The sequence below is a fragment of the Pollachius pollachius genome (genome assembly GCF_949987615.1).
Source record: "Pollachius pollachius genome assembly, chromosome: 2".
In the NCBI taxonomy this organism is placed as follows: Eukaryota; Metazoa; Chordata; class Actinopteri; order Gadiformes; family Gadidae; genus Pollachius; species Pollachius pollachius.
Genome location: NC_136935.1, coordinates 3,174,114 through 3,192,974, shown reverse-complemented (window position 1 = coordinate 3,192,974; position 18,861 = coordinate 3,174,114). Strand labels below are relative to the sequence as shown.

At 49.6% G+C, this 18,861-nt stretch overlaps 1 protein-coding gene across 1 annotated transcript in view; it reads right to left on the bottom strand.

The window, feature by feature from the left end:
• Positions 1 to 4,063: 4,063 nt before the first annotated feature.
• Positions 4,064 to 18,861, bottom strand: part of adgrb3 (adhesion G protein-coupled receptor B3) — a gene marked incomplete at both ends in the record, with an annotated part of 100,078 nt that continues 85,280 nt past the window's right edge. The window contains 12 exons of the mRNA XM_079728777.1: positions 4,064 to 4,255; positions 5,797 to 5,901; positions 6,801 to 6,836; positions 7,418 to 8,130; positions 10,290 to 10,329; positions 11,125 to 11,220; positions 11,587 to 11,758; positions 12,874 to 12,972; positions 13,468 to 13,553; positions 14,177 to 14,243; positions 14,844 to 14,913; positions 16,979 to 17,129. Coding sequence (XP_079584903.1) covers positions 4,064 to 4,255; positions 5,797 to 5,901; positions 6,801 to 6,836; positions 7,418 to 8,130; positions 10,290 to 10,329; positions 11,125 to 11,220; positions 11,587 to 11,758; positions 12,874 to 12,972; positions 13,468 to 13,553; positions 14,177 to 14,243; positions 14,844 to 14,913; positions 16,979 to 17,129 — 1,827 coding nt within the window. The remainder of the gene's footprint in view (positions 4,256 to 5,796; positions 5,902 to 6,800; positions 6,837 to 7,417; positions 8,131 to 10,289; positions 10,330 to 11,124; positions 11,221 to 11,586; positions 11,759 to 12,873; positions 12,973 to 13,467; positions 13,554 to 14,176; positions 14,244 to 14,843; positions 14,914 to 16,978; positions 17,130 to 18,861) is intronic.

Here is an 18,861-nt window from a genome sequence, read left to right as displayed (position 1 = left end):
GACGAAGAACTCATTCTCACTTTTGTAATGAGATGTCAAGAGTTTGTGTAATTTGCAAGATATTAAAAATACATTTTGTTGTCCCCCAGTGAGACGATTGCTGTTTCCATTTGGGCATTAGTAAGCAATCTTTATCCAGGGGATAAGAGATCTCATTCAACAGTATGACGCATGATGCCAAAAACAATAAATGAGTAGCTGAGATGCCTTTTTAACAAGTTTTACACGCTTGACCGACTCATAATTTTTCTTTAGATTCTGATGAAGCTGAAAGCGTTAAAATGGAGTTTCTGTCAAAGGCTTAAGGCAATAGCTTGAATTTGGTATTCAGGCTATTCAATCATAAACTGTATGGAGCCAAGCTTACCACAGCTTAAGTCTCAAATGGTCAATAACACTGTTTATCGGCCTAGAAATTTAGACAGAAGGGATTAAACCGTTTTTTAATGCATTTCTTTTTATTTTAAGGCCTGGTGGAAACATTTATTTGGTATGTTGAACATGCTGAATTACATTGTTAACTTTAAAGTGCTTTTAAGAGCCTAATACGATTTTAATAAGACTATAAACTGGATGCATTTCCGTACTCTATTTTGCACCATTGCGTGTATCATAGCACATTAAATATAATAAGCCGTGTTTGGTGAGCACCCATACTGTAATATTGACAGATTGTTGCTTTAAAGAGTGCTTACACCAGACAGTGTTTTTCTGCCTCTTTGCCTCAGTATATATTTGCTGTTTGGTAGACTTCCTTAAAGGGCCCCTATTTATGGTGTGAGCTTCATTAGCCATTTCAAACCGTTTGAAAACCTGCAGGCCTGATAGAGTTCAGGTGTGGTGCCTGAATTCAGGCTTGAGCTCGGCTATGTATGTTGTCAAGAAAAGTGAAAATAGGTGAGCGGTGCCTTTTAAAATGTCTAGCCAACACGTCAACCTACCTGACCTTTCGATTGACATGTCTGCCACCAACTAGGCATAGTCTATATAAGGAAGTCTTTTACCTTTGTATGTTTGCACTGAGGATGGTCTGAATGGGACTGAAAACGTTGTGCACACCACTTTGGGTAGCACTTTACACCTTTATGCAAAACAAACTTATTATTGCATCGGCTACATGGTGTGCGAGTTCCGCTCCTTTTATTGTTGTCAAGAAAGGCAATTCTCTATGGTGTCTTCGAATGTATTTGATAATTTCAGGCACAGATAATTTCACTTCCTATCAGCCCTGTCCCTGTGCCTTAGTGACAACACCAGTGGGAGTTTCCACCTAGAAGTATGATGCATTATATATAATGACTGTAGCCAACATTGGCCACAATCCACGCCCACTTGTGATGTCACTAAGGCACAGTCAGGGCCTGTTATTTAAACGGCTTGGAATGGCTAATCACAGTCAGAGCTGGGGGTAAAATAGTGGACTTTAACCAAAGCGGCTTACAATAACATGAATGACTGCATAAGTGAATGCATGCATATTGAACTAATGCTGCTCCATACCTGATCTTGCTTTGCGTCATTGGTTGAATGTGTGTAACCTGTGTTTAGTCTTCCTGTTCACGTGTGTTCCATGTATTAAAATTCCCTAGTTCCTGCCCCAGTTTATCGGTTTCTGGTTGGTTGTAAGTTTCTTGCTGTCACATGTTTCCATGAAGTAAAACTTCCTTTCACACCTTCTCTGTCTCTGATCTCAGCATCTGCTTACCCCATTCCCTGCACACGCAGTGACACAAGTGTTGGAATGCTGGAGTTTCCCAGATGATGTTACACTTCCAATAATCAATAACCTAATTAATGCGACCAATAATACATTTTCATGTTCACAGTTTATCTACTATGATCTTTTACTGAGATGATAAGGAAACAATCAAAGACAGAGGAGCAGCAGTTTGTCAAACGAAGTCCCCCACGTGCTTTCTGCAAAAACGCAGCTATGAGGACAAAGCTCTTTACGAGGCAGTCAGCCATAATTCATTTAATTACGACTGGCTGTCGGCATTGTTATGCTCTGTCAATTGTCCCTGCGTCTGCCCGTACATCGGCAGCTCAAGATGTACATTATATTATGATAGTCTCCCGCCATCCCTCCCCCTACACACACACACGCACACACACACACACACACGCACACACACACGCACACGCGCACACCCGCGCCTGTGATACCATGGCGACCGCGCCGCAGCCGACATCATGTGGGCTGTGGGGAGAGGAGAAAGGAGAGTCATGCACAATTTCTGGATGGCGGCAACGCCTCTTAACTGGCCGCTTTAAGCTGATGCAGTCACACCGCTCCCTGTATCTCTCTATCACTCTCTCTCATTCTACGGACCTGAGACCAGCAGCACTTCGTCCTGAGGGCCACGCATTGGTGCTCCCCCACACACACAGACACTCACACAGAAACACAGACACACAGACACACACACACACAGACACTCACACAGAAACACAGACACACACACAGGCAGACACACCTCCACTGCTATCTCCTGCCGCTCCCAAATCTTGACTGATCTTATCCAGTCAAACTTTTGCAGACACAAACACACAAACACACACACACACACACACACACACACGCAAAAGCTCGAAAACCCATTAGAGAGCGAAAGTTCTTCCCCAGCAAAGTATAGAAATCTGATATGGAGGTTAGTGTGTGTGTGTGTATGTGTGTGTGTGGGGTGGACATGTGTGGAAGGGAGTCTGGCAGTGCACTAGCTTTCAGAGAAGTTCAGCTTTGCCTTAAATGATAGCAGAGATGAGTCCTTCTTCACCTGAAGCTGACATTTCTCAGAGCCCAGGGGTGGTTGTTGAGGTGCTGGATAAATGGAACCAACTATTCTCTCAGTCTCTCATAATTGACTTAAAACAGTCCAGCGCATTTTATTCCAAGATGACCGAGGGACATTTCAGGGCAGCTATCTCCGAGATAGGGCAGTTACTTCAGAGTGGCAGGAGTTGAAGTGAGGTGCAAGTCATTTGAAAAATAGATTCCTGGAATGGTAATATGATGAGATGGAATTGATTTAGTCTGGGAGTAAAAAGTGAACCGGAACCACATAAACTTGACACAACCGCTGAAGCAGTACGAACATATTTCCTCTTTTATTTACATTCCTTTTCAAATGTTAACATTTTTCGCTAGAACTCTGATCAGGTTGGCATTTTTTTTTTCTCATTAAAATAAATTGGCACGAGTAAAACATATGTAGACAAAATTTTATTTACACCATACAACGTTTTGTTTTTAAATATTTTATACAGCTGCAGATGAGTGAGCCTGCCGGGGGTCCTTGAAGCAGATTCTGCAGTATTAAAGTTGTGAAATATATTATTTATATAAAAGTGAGTATTATCTTTATTGCATTTAAAGCAATGAAGAATGTAGCTTGACAAACATTCATTTTTAATATGACGAAGAAAAAATCCCTCTTTGCCGTCCATGTTTTTTATATTATAAAGTAAAAAGTGTAGTAATGGCCAAACAGACTGTTATAAACTCTTTAAAAACCTGCATAAATATATACATTGTGCTTCCGGGTCGAGCGTTTTCGGAAATCAAAGCTGGACCCGACGAAGCTGGGACGACATGGCATGTCAGTTACTTTTTCGAGGTTGTTTCGTCGAACGCGAGATTTACCTTTTTCTTTTTTGTTCCGTTTTTTTTGTTGCCAATTTTTTTCCTCAACAGATATTTTTGAAACACGTGATGGTAAATATTGTACACCAGGCTTCCCCCCACACTAAGTACACTAGTGAGAATACAAAAAGTAACACTGATGGAGTTTCCCCCCCCCCCCTCCCCCCTCCACCGTCTCCCATGTTCTTGTTCCTCGCTTCCTCGTCTCCTTCCTCTTCCTCCTCTTCCTCTCCACCGGTATTGGCACATAATGTCCCCGCCGCGCTCCTCAGAATCCAGATATGTACGCCAAGGCTGTTTTCAAAAAGTCAGTTGCTTTTTTTTCAGTGCAAAATACATCCTCTCCCTGCGACCCCTCCCCCCTGCCCCCCCCTCTCTCTCCCTGCCCCCCCCAGCGATCATCCCCCCCCCCCCCCTCCACTAGACCTCCGTCTGGAAGTCTCCCTCCTGGACCTCCAGGGGCAGGTTCACACACTTCTCCCACTCGGCCGCAGTCATCTCCAGGGAGGCCTTGGCGCCGGGCTCCAGTACATTCATGGTGGCGTAGTTCTGGTACTCACAGGCCGGGTTATAGCTCTCCCACGGGTTCTTGTTTGGCATTGTCTTGGTGTCCTGTAGACGGGGGGGGGGGGGGAGGAGAGGACAGGGGTACGGGAGAGGTTAGTTGCGCTGCGTCTGTGGAGCCTCCCTGGTGCCCGACATGAGCCCGGACACCGGCTTCCACGTTAACGTCCACGCCGGCGGCTGGGTGTGTGTGCGTGCGGGCATGCGTATGTGTCTGTGTGCACGTGCGTGAGGGGGGGGTGTGTGTGTGTGTGTGTGTGTGTGTGTGTGTGTGTGTGTGTGTGTACTTCATGACGTGGGAAGCTTTCAGCACCATTTGCAAGAAAAGAGGGCTCATAGAAATGTATCGATGTGTTCTCTGTGAAAATGTACTTTACTGTATTGATTCTTATATACTATGTGAGGCTCTTTTGCCAATAGTCACTACATTATATATATATACACTCTGTATGATAGATCAAATGATATATGGATGCATGGCTCACATTAACCACATTTGGCCCCGATCCCAGTCAAAAGCACGGTGGGAAACAAAACAGATGATTGATACAGGAATCGAGAAACCCCAGGGGAAGGAATATAAAATAGTTACCATCGTCTGCAGTGGCCTCTGCAGTGCCGAACCGGTCGGGGAAGAAAGGAAAACGGGTGAGTGAGGATCTAGCTTTCAAACCCTTTTTTCCATTTTTTTGCGATAAAGAAAAAGAAAAGGTCCTTGCGGTGGTAACTAAGCAACAAGCAACAAATTACACTGTGCTGTGGGGGTGACTGAAATGTGAGCAAAGGCTTGGTGCGTTGTGTCAAAAGGGGTCGATGGGGGGTGGTGGTGGTGGTGGTGGTGGTGTACTGGTAATACTAGTATACTGGTCTCATAGTGGTCCTGGTAGGCCTCGGCTCACAACGGGGGGGGTTACGCATCGAACAGAGAGAAAACGCTTCTGTCTTTTGTGAGTGGTGACATAACGCAGAGAGCTGGACAGCCATTCCCCCCCCCCCCCCCCCCCCCCCCAACGCTCTCGCTCGCCTACCGCAGATCAGTGAAACAAACCCAAAGCCCCCAAAAGAATAGAAGAACAAATGACATCAACATCCAACTTTCAACCTCTTTAGTCTCTTCCACTGAAGACCCCCTCCCCCGGTCGTGTTTGTGTGGAGAGGGGTCGATTTGGAGAATCGTTTTGCCATGCATTCGTGGATTAATGACGGGGAAGCTGGGAGGAAGGGGGATAAGCATGGAAATAAAAGTGCATTCATGGCCTTGCGTTGGGGGGGTGGGGGGGAATGGATGTGGATGGCCGAGAGACAGCCGCAGCCTTCTCTCTCGCTCCCTAACACCGGCCCTTGTGGAGAGGGGGCGGGGGGGGGGGGCAGGCCTGTCCCCAAAGTCCCTCCTGCCAGCTGCTAGCAGGGCTGCTAGATATAGGAGTCTTCTCTTCCACATGAATACATTAGCCGGCTAACTGCTCATTTGCACAATCACACACTTGTGTCCCTGCGCCCCGGATATATATCTAAAAACAGGCTACTCGGTGATGCCGATCCGGGCTAATTGGCAGACAGCCGACCCGCCTTAGTTTCCTGTTACTCACCATGCTGCCCATATTTGGTATGTCTCGAAATCGGTCCAGGGTTTGAAATTTCTGATTCAGTTCCTGGAACAGCTCCATGTGTCTTTTCCTGGTGTGCATGACTTTCTGCAATAGCAGAAAGGGGGGGGGGGTTTGTTTTGTATTGAAAGCCAATAATTTTACAAAACACAGTCACACACCAAACTCAATTTACTCGTGTGTTCAGTATGCTGGCGGGGCCGGTAAAAACAAATAAATATGCGCTGGCCTCTGCATATATTTAATCAAGTGGCGGTGTAAAGGAAAGCCCCTGCGTAGCCCTGTGCAAATACCGTAGGACAGCACGCACAACCGCTCTATCTCTTAAGGACACTATCTTATGGAGCAGCCCATCACCGGGGCTTTTACCAGACAGGAATAAATCGCTGACAGTGGGGCTCAGCCTGCTCTGAGGAGGAGCAGAAGGAATGCATTCTGCACTGCCAAGGAGGCGCCCGAATCACCCTCTGTTTGTTTCCTTTGGATTGCAAGTGTGCACGTTATTCTATATGCAGGAGATGTTGATTGGGGTGGGTTTGCATCAGGAAGAAAACGCCGGAACCTTCTTTCGGTTTGGGTTCCCGTTTATTTTATTTATTTTTAGCGTTGACTTGATGTTGCAAACCGTTACAATCGAGGAAGAAATCAGTGGTAAAAAATTAGAAGTGAAAAGAGTGCAAATGAATTGTTAAAGCATTCATTTTTTTTTTCTTTCAAAATAAAAGTCCAGCGAATGCATGTATCAGATGGGAGAAAGTGTGGATGAGGGCTGCAAGACCTTTTTGGTCACTTTACAGCATTTGCCTTTCCTTTTTAACTACTCAGCACGTCGGTAAATCTGCCTGTGTCGGTGCAATGCGACTCTAATAAGCTTAAGTGCAACGAAAAAGTAATGGTAAATCAAACGGCAAACATAAAGGCAACACCAGGGCTCCCTACTGAGTGAACTGGGTGAACGCATGGACACACAGCCCTCGACCACATACCTCAAAGTCCAGGTCCGAGTACCGAGACTTCCTTCTCTGTAAAGGAATAGGTACAGGGACATGATGCTAGTTGGATTCTGACTGGCTGATGCATACACCAACACTCACACTCAAACAAAAGTAAATAACATGGTCCAAAAGGACAATATATCAACAATGAACCATCACACTTCTAAAAGTAGGCCTATTGGCTAATTAAATAATTCATGTCCGACAGTAGGCCTATAGTCCTACATTTATTCATTCACGTCTATCATAAAGCCTATATCCATTCATTCACATGCCTATGTAATTGCATATCGTCCTATATTCATTCATTCGAGTGCCGACGTAACAGAAAGCATATCGTCCTAAGCATGTTGTCGTCAATTCAATTATTCACGTCGAACTTCGATGAGGATGTTGTCCTAAAAAACCTTAATTCGCTTAACAGTAACACAGCCTTAAATCCATTGACTCATTGACTCAATCAGTCAGCATCCATTCCTCAACCCATTCACTCCCATCTGCAATCCTTCAGCCCTAAATTCATCCATTCACAAACGCCAATCGCCAAACCCCTCCATCCGCTCCCAAACCGACCGGTCGTCCCACGCCCCTTCACAACCACGACCAACCTCCAGGGAGCTCATGGATATGGTGGAGCCCGTCTCGCTGCGCGACAGCCCGCCGCTCTCCTCCATCTCCGCCAGGAAGTTCTTGACGGCGGTGCGCGGCTCGAAGGGCAGGGTCTGCATGTGTTCCTGGGGTCCGGGATACTGCTGCTGGTGCTGCTGCTGCTCCAGCCCCAGGCCCAGGTGCTCCATGGCCGCCGCGCTCATGCCGCCGAAGTCGGGGCTCATCTTGTAGTGCATGAGCCGGTCGTGGGACAGCGTCTCCATGCCCATCTTACAGTCGTCCTTCAGCAGCGTGGGCACGTTGCCCACCGAGGCACCGCCGCCGCCGCCGCCGCCGCCGCCGCCCGCCGCCCGCGGCATCACGATATAGTCCGTCTCCATCATCTGGCCGTCCATGTCGCGGCCGCTCATATCCTGCTCGCCGTGGCGCATGGCGTCGTCCGTGCACAGGTAGACGGCGCGCCGCATGTCTCCGCCGCCGATGCCGCCGCCGTCGCCCAGCTCGCCGCCGGCCATGCCCACGCCCATGGGCATGTGCAGCGCCGAGGGCTGGATGATGACCTTGGACATGATGTTGCCCGGCAGCGTGGAGTAATTGAGGCCCTCGGAGGCCTTCTGCTGCAGCTCCTCTTCCTCCTCGTCGTTCAGGGAGATGCGGGACAGCGTGCCCGTGATGGTGGCCGCGCGGCACGAGCCCATGTCTTTGTGGAGCGCTGCGAGGGGAGGGGGGGAGGTTAGAGGGGCGTTCTTGTACCCACAGCACAGGGGGGGTGCCCTGGTCCGGTCGAGCCGCGACCTGCGGGACCCGAACGGAGCCAGATAGTTCCACGTTAAACTTGGGTTTGACTTTGCACTTGTTTTTTCCCGGGTTTCTGTCTGGTTTCTTTGGTATTTTGTTATATTTTTATGGATTTGACAGTATAAATTATAAATATGCCCGGTGTGTGACTTTCCACACTGCCCGGAAGGGCCTCATTCTTTGTGACTTAAAGTTGCCAGGAACTGACACAGGTCACTTTGGGTGAACACGCAATACATTTCCCTGGGCTCATTACATCACTCTCTCTGTCTCCCTCCCTCTCTCTCTCTCCCTCTCTCTCACTCCCTCTCTCTCTCCCTCCCCCTCTGCCCAACAGTGACACCCTTATCTCGTAATGTGGTTATGGTCACCTTGCCACCGCCACCTAAAGAAAAATCCCATTAGAAAAGAACCTTTTACCACAAGTAGCAGGGACTGTACCCTACGTCTGTCCCTCTTAATGTCCACCACCTGAGTTTGGAATAAAGGGATCTATCTGCTGACAAAAAGGTCAGCGTGTAATTAGAAAAGCGCTCAAATGTAATGGAAATATAGTTATATCCCGCTGCGTGGCCACAGCCTGGTACAGATATCAAGGCCTGGCCAGCGGCAGCGGGAACAAGCTGCCAGCTCCGTTCTCTCCTCCTCAGGGCTGAACGATTTGGGGAAACAATCTGATTGCGATTATTTCAACAAATTTTGCGATTGCGATTTAGCATGCAATTATTTTTTACGTCATCGTTATGAATCATTCTGTAGTATTACCAACACAACATTGGAAGCAGTCAGCATATAAACAGCTCTTTCCTTTAGGCCAGGCCTATGTGTTGAGATGAATTGATGTATGAACTGTTATTATAACATCTTCATATAACTATTGAATTGTAAAAGAAAAATTAATATGAATCTTACTGATCTCCAGTAAGTAACAGTAACAGTTAAAAAAAATAAAATATATATATTTATTTTAATCGCAGCCTTTGCGATTTGCATAACGCGTTCTATCACATGGTGTTGTCGGTTTGAATTCGATGAATCGTCCAGCCCTACTCAGCCCTACCCCTCTGTGTTCCCGGGCTGACGGGGCCTGTGGTAACGCTCTCTGAAGAGGTCCACAACACCCGCTCTCAAGTGCGTGACTGAGGACACAAGCCTCTCAGCGCGGCACAATCAAATCACTGCAAACTAAGTACTCTGTGATCACAGCCTCTTCCTATTAGGATGATTCCACCAAAACGATAACCGTCCGTCTGTCCTTTCGGTGGTCTCTCCATCTCCTTGCGCTGCAACTTTTCTCACACACACACCCGGCTTCCCGTCCTCCACGGGGGGAGACTATTCCTGCCGGGCCGGGCCGTTACTGCGGCCCCTGGGGCCATACCCGGGCTGTGGTTCTCAGACCCGAGAGCGAGTAATGAACGAGCCTGTTGGGCTCCTCGCCGGCCCCTGGCTTAAATAGGCCCTCGTAGCCCCTCGCCGGGGTCCTTACTTCAAAAAAAAAAATCATATAAACGTCTCCACATCCTTAGCGTTAATTAAAACATGCGCTCGTTAATAAGTAATTGATGTGGCCCGAAGGGATGGAAGCCTAGCCGTCGCAGGGACCACCCAACGAAACACCTTCCTGCCGCTGAATAATTGAAGGAATACCAGGGAAAAATAAAAGATTGCTTCAACTACTCTGCCCGCTTGGGTCACTCAGAAATGTATGTTTTAATAATAAAAAAAATATCACGATTCAAAAAGCGTCACTGTTATACGGTGTGAAAAAAAGACAAGGAAGCTATTTCTATTCAGACGTCCTCTGCTCAGCGTCCACAGGGCAAGTGAACCGGGGGGCCCCAGCAGTCGATTCAATTTGCTTTTTTCCAATTCCGCCCGGGCGCCACAGCGTGCGAGTTAAGTGCACACGCAGCACTGCTAGTGCACCCGTTCGCTTTTTGGGAAAACAAGAAAAGACAACGGAGCTAAAGGCAACGGTAGTTATGCAACGGCTCCCTGGTCTGACTAGGGGCCCGGGCGGTGTCTGCTGCTGCAGTATGAGGGGCCCGACGGAGGGAGAGCAGTCCTTACCTGATCGGCAGGCGATGTCCACGTCCTTCTCAAAGTCCGTCTGTAGGGGGGACAACGCAAACCGGCCGTCAGCAGCCATGTGAATGACTAGGTGTATAATCAAGTGATAACTCCATTACATTGAACAGTCCATTAAATAAAAAGCGGGATTAAGGCTCATGATTCGAATTTACATTCCGGAATATGCAAAAGGGCAATATTCATCTTCCGCTCAGTTTTCAATACTCATACTCAATCCATTTCATGCAAAGTAATTCAGGGGTTCGGCAGTGCTGACTGTCGAAGGCAGTATTTCTTTTGAAAAGAAAAACACCTGTAGGTGGTTGCTGCTAATGGCTGTATTAAACCGGGCGACCCTGACACTATTATGCAACACTGAAAACCATTTGCAATATATTGCAAATGGAGGAGCATTACAAATATTAAGGGGAGAGCAGCGTCGAAATGATGAGCCAGCGACATTGCGCTGGAGTTAGCTGGAGATCGCATTGCATTTTAAAGGTCAGTCCCAGCCCTTTTCTCCTATAAGGGCCGTATTACACACGACAGGCACATGAAATTGGCAGGACGCAGACACTAAACCTAATGAATGTACTTGTTGAGTTTTAAGCCCTTGTTAAACAATGTTTAAGCTGCGGCTGTCGTTTCAGTTGAAGCGAATCATACTAGCGAACGGTGAACCCAAATCAAATCCATGCCAATAGGGAAATGATACAACAAACAACAACTGAACTAAAACAGGTGTGGGCGTGTGTACATTAAGCACGGTACATATTCATGCAGCACGCCCACGCCTGTTGCAATTAAAAGATAAGAAGGGGATAGCTCCGCCCACCATAATCTGAGCGTGCCCATTGGGGAAGGTTCCGGTGGCGTCAGCGTTCATCGGATCCTGGCAGTTTCTAAGACGACACCTGAATGCATCTTGTACCTAGCGGCAAGGGAACAACGGCTCTTTAGTGTCACATATACACACAGAGACACAGAGACGCACACAAACACAGTCCCCTTATAACATATGCAATAACGATTCATATTTATGTAATCAAGTTGGAACTCGGTGCAGTGATGCGCAGGTTGTTTAATTCCCTGCAGTCTTTCCGTTGTCCCGAGCGAAACCACACATTGCAACAGCGCACCATGGCGGCGTTACGCAAGCAGTAAACTAAATCTTAACAAATAGACCAAACTTCGCAGGCAAGCGACTCGACGGACAGAGCGTCGGTTTGTATCGCGACCGCGGACACATCCGTGACGCGCGGACGTCTCCAGATACGCAAACCCAAGAATGAGGCACCTCTCGGCGCAGGATGCAGTGGACCATGACGATGACCAGGCCCTGCAGCGAGTCGAACACGGCGAAGAGGATCTGGAACAGGATGGAGCGCTTGTCCGTCATGGCGAGCACGGCCGACATCCAGGTGAGCGCCAGCAGGGGCAGCACCACGCAGGAGCTCCACAGAGACGCCCTGCCGAGGAGAGGACGCAGCGTCAGGGTGGAGGAGAGGAGGAGGAGGAGGAGGAGAGGACGACGCAGCGTCAGGGTGGAGGAAGAGGAGGGTGAGGAGGAAGAGGAGGAGAGGACGCAGCGTCAGGGTGGAGGAATAGGAGGGGGAGGAGGAAGAGGAGGAGGAGAGGACGCAGCGTCAGGGTGGAGGAAGAGGAGGAGGAGGAGGAAGAGGAGGAGAGGACGCAGCGTCAGGGTGGAGGAGAGGAGGAGGAGGAGGAGGAGGAGGAGGAAGAGGAGGAGAGGACGCAGCGTCAGGGTGGAGGAGAGGAGGAGGAGGAGGAGAGGACGCAGCGTCAGGGTGGAGGAGAGGAGGAGGAGGAGGAAGAGGAGGAGAGGACGCAACGTCAGGGTGGAGGAGAGGAGGAGGAGGGGGAGGAGAGGACGCAGCGTCAGGGTGGAGGAAGAGGAGGAGGAGGAGGAAGAGGAGGAGGAGAGGACGCAATATCAGGGTGGAGGAGAGGAGGAGGAGGAGGAAGAGGAGGAGAGGATGCAGCGTCAGGGTGGAGGAAGAAGAGGAGGAAGAGGAGGAGAGGACGCAACGTCAGGGTGGAGGAAGAGGAGGAGGAAGAGGAGGAGAGGACGCAACGTCAGGGTGGAGGAGAGGAGGAGGAGAGGACGTAATGTCAGGGAGGAGGAGAGGAGGAGAGGACGCAACGTCAGGGAGGAGGAGAGGAGGAGGAGGAAGAGGAGGAGGAAGAGAGGGAGGGGAAAGAGGGGAGTCAGGTCGCTCAGCTGGAACGGAGGACTGCTCAAAGGAAGTGAAGGGAGGAGAAAAAGGTGTGAAATGTTGTTTTTGTTCACGCTTTAAAAAACAGGCATCAACAAAAGCGCGGATTATTGAGACCAGGTTCTCCACGTGGACACGTGGACGAAACCCGACAGGATATGTGCTTCGGCTCCAGAATCTTAGGTTAGGGAAGGGTGCTATGGAGGGAGGGGGGAGGGGGGAGGGCGGGGACTCTCAGAGTCACCCTGACACTGCCCGCACAGTGATGCATCGGACCACAGCTCGCGGTGCGGTATCGATAGATAGCACACCCCCCCCCCCCCCCCCCCCCCCCACCCCCCACTCACATGGCGTTGCTGGCGGTAGTGGCGGAGAGCGCCGTGGTCGACACCACGCCGCATTTGGCGCACTTCAGCGTGAGGCCCGTGTGCGGCTCGCTCATCTGTCTGCGGAGACACAAGGGAGACACGCGCTGGAACAGAGAGCACTGTAGGACGGCGTGAACACAGCCCCCACCCCGACGACCATCGGCCCGCTACGGCTACGCCCCCACGAGCACCGACAGCACCACACAGCGGGGGGGGCGCGGGGCGGATGTGTAAGATGTGCTTCTCCTCTCCATTTTCCTTTTCGTCCTCCTATTTATCTTGGACTGATTCTGCCAAGAGGGAACCCGAACGCCACGCAGCTCCCGGGGGGCTCCCTGACCCCTTTATGTTTGTACTTCTAATTTCCTCGCGTGCGTGCGAGGGGCCCGGAGAGGAAGGCGAGGGAGGCGGGGCCGGATTTCCATATGTTAGAGGAAATCAAGGGATGTGTGTATTTTTACTCGTGGGGGTTAGACGTACAGAATATACATTATGTATACGTGTGTGTGTCGGTGAGAGACGGTGTGGGGAAAAAAGGAAAAAAGGGGTACTTACTGCAAGGTGCTGTCATACCCTGCCCGGTGCTTGAGTTTCTTGTCCAGGATGCCATCTCTGGACACCAGTTTATTAAACACCAGTATGCCGATCACCATGTTGACCTACGGGTAGAACATTGAGAGAGGGGGTGAGAGAGAGAGAGAACAGGGGACCATCAAAGCATTACCCTTTACAGTGTAATATTTCTGCAGGGAGAAGGTGCTATAACATTGATTTTATTAGCTCGCAGTTATCCCCTTTTTTTCTCGGGCGCTTTTCCGGGTTTTTAATCTTCATTGAGATTTATCTCCAGGTCTGTGTTGAGTCTCCCTTTTCGCCGCTGAGCTTTATGGAATAGATATTGCGAAGATCCTGACATCTTGCAATTGCGTCATGACTATTACACAGTGGAAGGGCCCCCGGGGGCTGTATGTGAAGATATTAACCACGTCTATAAAAGCTGATGGGGAGAATCAATCTGGGGGCTAAAAGGATTTCAGCAAAACAACGCAGGAATAGAAATAGTGGAATATTCCGGATCGACTCGGCCTAATTGGAGCCGCGTCATCCGTGTGGCTTGGAAGGGTGTTTTTTTTTGTTTTCGTTTATTCCACCGACAACAAAAAAAAACCGCATTCATTCATTTTCGCGTCGTCTCTTGGTTTCGTTAAAAAAAAAAAGCTTAAAAAAAATATATATAAAAAGGGGCATTTCACAATGAAGGTAAATACACGGCTATAATTACCAGAACCACCGCGGCCGCGGGCCCCACGAAGGCGTACAAAAGACCCCCTTCCAGAGACAGCCAGCAGCTGCAGAGCGGCACACAGGAACAGCAGAAAACAGTAGAAATCAGCGTTTCCATCCAGCGGGCAGGACTGAGCGGTGCGCACGGGGCCGGCCTACAGCTGCATTCTGTCCCCCGGTACCAGGGGATTGCTAGCGTATGCTGTGGTTTAATTTCCACAAAGTTTGAACAAAATAAATGTTTTGCTACAGCAAAAAAAATAAAAATACACAAAAAAGGTAGCGCTAAAGAGAGTTTTAAAGCGTTGTTCACTCGTTTACCGTCCAGCTGTGATGCTCTTCAACATAGAGGATTGGGAGCCACCTCGCAGAGCTGAATTTTAACTCGATGAGGTTGATTTTTGAGGCCATTTTAAACGAGGTAGTCGTTTGCTAAAAAAAAGGAGCTGATTAGGAATTCCTTACGTCCCATCGTATCTCCTTTATCTTGGGCTACTTATTCCTGACACGGTTGAGGGTTAGCCGCAAACACACTGGAGATATTTAAGCTGTCACAGCCTGGGTTCATGAAATAAAATAGAGTGCTGGCATCCAGGGGGAGGGAAGAGACGGAACAGAACGACTCACTATTTGGGGAGGGAAAGAGACGGAACAGACAGACTCACTATTGGGGGGTCCCGTAGCCCTTCGCTTTAGTGAATCCCATCGAGACTGCGACAACCAAGGCCGGTAATCCTTTAAAAAAAAAAAGCGAACAAAGACAGACAAATAAATCAACAGCCGCATTAGCCTTTCAAGATGCTTGCAAAATGGCGGATCTTCCTAAAAAGCTTAACCCGACGCAGAGTCAATACCCCTGTGTGCGATTTCGGGGAGATTGCCCGGCAAAACCACGGCGCTAACAACGGCACACTACGCCGTATCCACGCATTTCCATAACGCCGGCGTCCCCGGATTCCATCTCACAAGACGGCATTCAGGGACACTTCGCCAGAGAGCGGCGACACGATAACAAAAACAGAGAAAAAGCATAAATGCATTCGCAAAGAATACCAATAAGGGACCCCACTATCCCGCCCTCGCACTCCCCCAGCCTTATCTATAAGACGGGGGGGGGGGGAATTCCACTCTTTGCCCCCTCGATATGGATTTGTGCAATGGATTGTTGCGTTTCCACGCTGGCGTGCCCGTGTGCCCGGAATATTAACACGTTCTCGGGCCGCTGGGGCAGGTGTCGCAGATGCAATCAGTTCCTGGAGACACATGGCAGGGGCCCCCCTTTGGTCATTCAGGGCCTGTCAGCTGTGTGTATGTGTGTGTGTGTGTGTGTGGGGGGGGGGGGGGGGGGGGGGGTATGGGGGGGCAGCTAAAGAGAGCCTAGTGTACCCACGCAGCTCATAAATCACCATGCGGTAAACAGCCAAGGTTAACCCACTGCGTCTCAGCGAGACGCGATTAAGAACACACGTATGTTCGGAAAGGCGGCGCGTCCCTCTGAATGAATGAAGGCTAGCAGAAAACGACTGCACATTCCGACGTTAACAGCAAACACGCTCGCTAAATGTTCTGCCTCATCGTCATCCGAGCGAAAGAAAACGGTTAACTTTGATGTTCGACAGATACGGATTCGATTCTTGATCTTCCAATGATGATTTTAATGAAATTTTATCAAATGTCCTCGCCATCTGAAATTCAGGCTTTGTCTTTTTTTTCCGTTCCTTCCTCTCCAGCAAGCAGTGGCACTGCAATGAAGAGGGGAGCCTTGTTTGTTGCTAGGTAACAAGAAGAATGAGTGTGGGCTCCCTCCTAATCAAATAGATTATTTTCTATTTATTTTCTCACATATTTCTAAAATCTATAAGTCAGCCCTGTGGATAGGGGTCTCAGAGTGCATTTGAGCCACCCATTATAGGAAACTATAGAAGTTATTCGAAAGACGGTATGTTCTCCCCTGATGTGTTCCTTCCACCGACAGGAGGAGGGCGAGGAGAGAGACAGCAGGCTGGCTTCTCATTATTCTCTGTGCGAATGCTTGCTTACAGGAACATGGGATATTCATAACCCAAGGACGCCCAGACGTGTTGCACACAGAAGGAAGGTGACTCGGTAAGGTTGTTGCAGAAGAAGAAAATATTGAATAAGAAGAGTAAACTAAATATGAAGCAACAATATTTACACCCCAGGTCATTGCCAACTATGAATGATGTAAGTTGTGAAAGGCTAAGAGGCAATGAGAGGGCTCGAGGCTATGAAATGGGTAAGAGGCATTTTTAGGTTAATTAGGATAAGTACTAACAAATAAACAATTATGTGTGTGTGTATGTTTGTATGTACGTTTGTATTTAGTGACGTGGCCGTGTACCAGATTAAATTATGTTCTAACGGTGAGCAAAGAATCTGCTCTCCCTCTCTCTGTACTAGGACGCACTCTATGGTGGAGCTACGACTCTGAGGCATTTCACACCATGCTTGTACATCCCACAGTTACACCCCACACTACAGATCCGAGACATGTCCCGCCTTGCATGGGATTCTCAACAACAAGAGTGCAGCCTCCCACCATTTTAGAGCCGGCGGCCCAGACGGTTTTCCACCTCAACCAATCAGATAGCGAGTGTGGAACGCCCTGGCCTTCGCCACCGACCCAAACAAGCCATCGTCACGCCACAACCTTTTCAACAACCCCAATGATGAGTTTCAGACGAAGACACAACCGGAGTTGAAGGACGCCCCGCCACCGGAACAAACGCACGCCGCATAGAAAACCCAGAAAACCGGGCGCCACTGAGTCACCACTTACCCCAGCCCAGGCAGAGGAACCGCTTGCGTATGAGCCGTGTCCGGACCTTGCCCGTCACGGCCATATAGGACTGCCACGCCTCGGTCAGCACCCAGCAGAACGACGCCAGGAAGAAGAAGTGCAGGAAGGCCGTGGTCATCGTGCACACGCCCTGGTGGTGTCAAAAGTAAAACCAACACACGTACATACACACGCGCACACACACACACACACACACACAGGACAGGACAGATGAGCATCAGGTTGGGTGTGAGTTTTCAATCAAACCTCATCCCAGTGAAGCACGCCCCTTCACTGCATCACCTGGTGGCCAGACATCGGGAGGGTGAGAGCGTGTAATCGATACACGAGGATATTAGGGCCGGCCGGTAACTATTGTAACGGGCCTGTCTAATAGCGGCCTACGCTGTGATTCACAGACGGAGACAATAAGTTCCGTCATTAGAGACTCCCGAGGCGGAAGCGCCCCTGCTGTCATGAGTCAATCCCACAACAACAACAACAACAACAACAAATCGATGAGTCCTATCAATAGACCCGGTTAACATACTATGATTCTGTGAACAGCAGCGAGATTACAAATCAAACAACAGAACGAATGCACCGCCAAGCGAAAGTAATGCCACCCAAAAATGGCGCCGGTGGCAGAGATCTGCGCCAGCGCAGGCCGGCCCACACACACACACACACACACACACACACACAACACCACACAGGCACACGCGCCGCACGCGCGCACATACGAGACGTAGCGGTGGCGTGGCGCCCTCTCTCATTAGTATGCTAGAGCGCCCACCTGGAGGCATGTGAGCCAAGGTCAATCGCTTTGCACCGGGAGGAGGCTGGCTAACCACGAGCGCCACGCCGCTGAATCACACCAGCGGAGAGCGGGGAGTGGAGGCGTTTAGCCCTCCACAGCGGGGCGGGCATCTTCCTGCCTCATTAGCCGGGGTACATCGCTGTTGTCCCTTCCCCGCCTCCCCCCCTCCCACTGCCCCTATTACCCCCCTCCCCTGGATAAGCGATAAGCGCCTCCCTCGAAATGGTGAACACAATTAAATAACAAAGGAGAAGTCTTTTGCGAACGCACTCCTGGCGTTTGCAGTGGGTGAGAGATTAACCGTTCTTCTTCTCCTTCTTCTTCTCCTTCTCATTTGGTTAGGCTCCGAGCCTGGGATTACAGTGTGTGCGTGTGTGAGTGGGGGCCCCGGTGGTAATCTGAGGCGAGACCTCGCACCCGAAGAGCCGGCCATGGGCCATGGAGCGTCTCTGGGCTGATCCCGGGGCCTGTGAAGCGTGAGGCGCCGGGCTCCTCTGTAGTACAAGCTGTGGCCCCCCCGCCGGGAGACACAGCGTAAACCCTCCCCTCCCCATGCGCTCCTCACTGGGGCTCCACGTGGTCTGGTAATCCCCCCCACCAGTGTCGGCTTCAGAAGGCATATCAAACGCCACCGATGCCTAAAGCGCCGAGACTTCATCGTGGCGATGTGTGGGGTTCGAAGGGAGGGGGGCATAAATATATGTATTTGGATGCAGTGAAGTTTGCGTGCTTTCTCAGGGCGACTCATGACACTATGCGACCGACTTTGGGGGCAGTAGAATCGTGGTCATGAATGAGAAGCGGTCCCCACTGCCTGGTATCACTGCAGTATCCATTCTGCATTAATAAAATCAATGTAGAACAATTGATCTATCTGCTTGTTGTTGTTATAGAAGGTGCTTCATGAATATAGATAACAACTCTGCTCACTTGTAATTACAATGTGTTCCTATCGTTCGGGAATAGTTCCTGTATGCTCCTCCATTCCTTCAGGGAGAGGTATGAAATGTACTTTGCCAAGTCCCAGCTCTGTTATGTATGGCTACGGTGTGATAGGAAAACC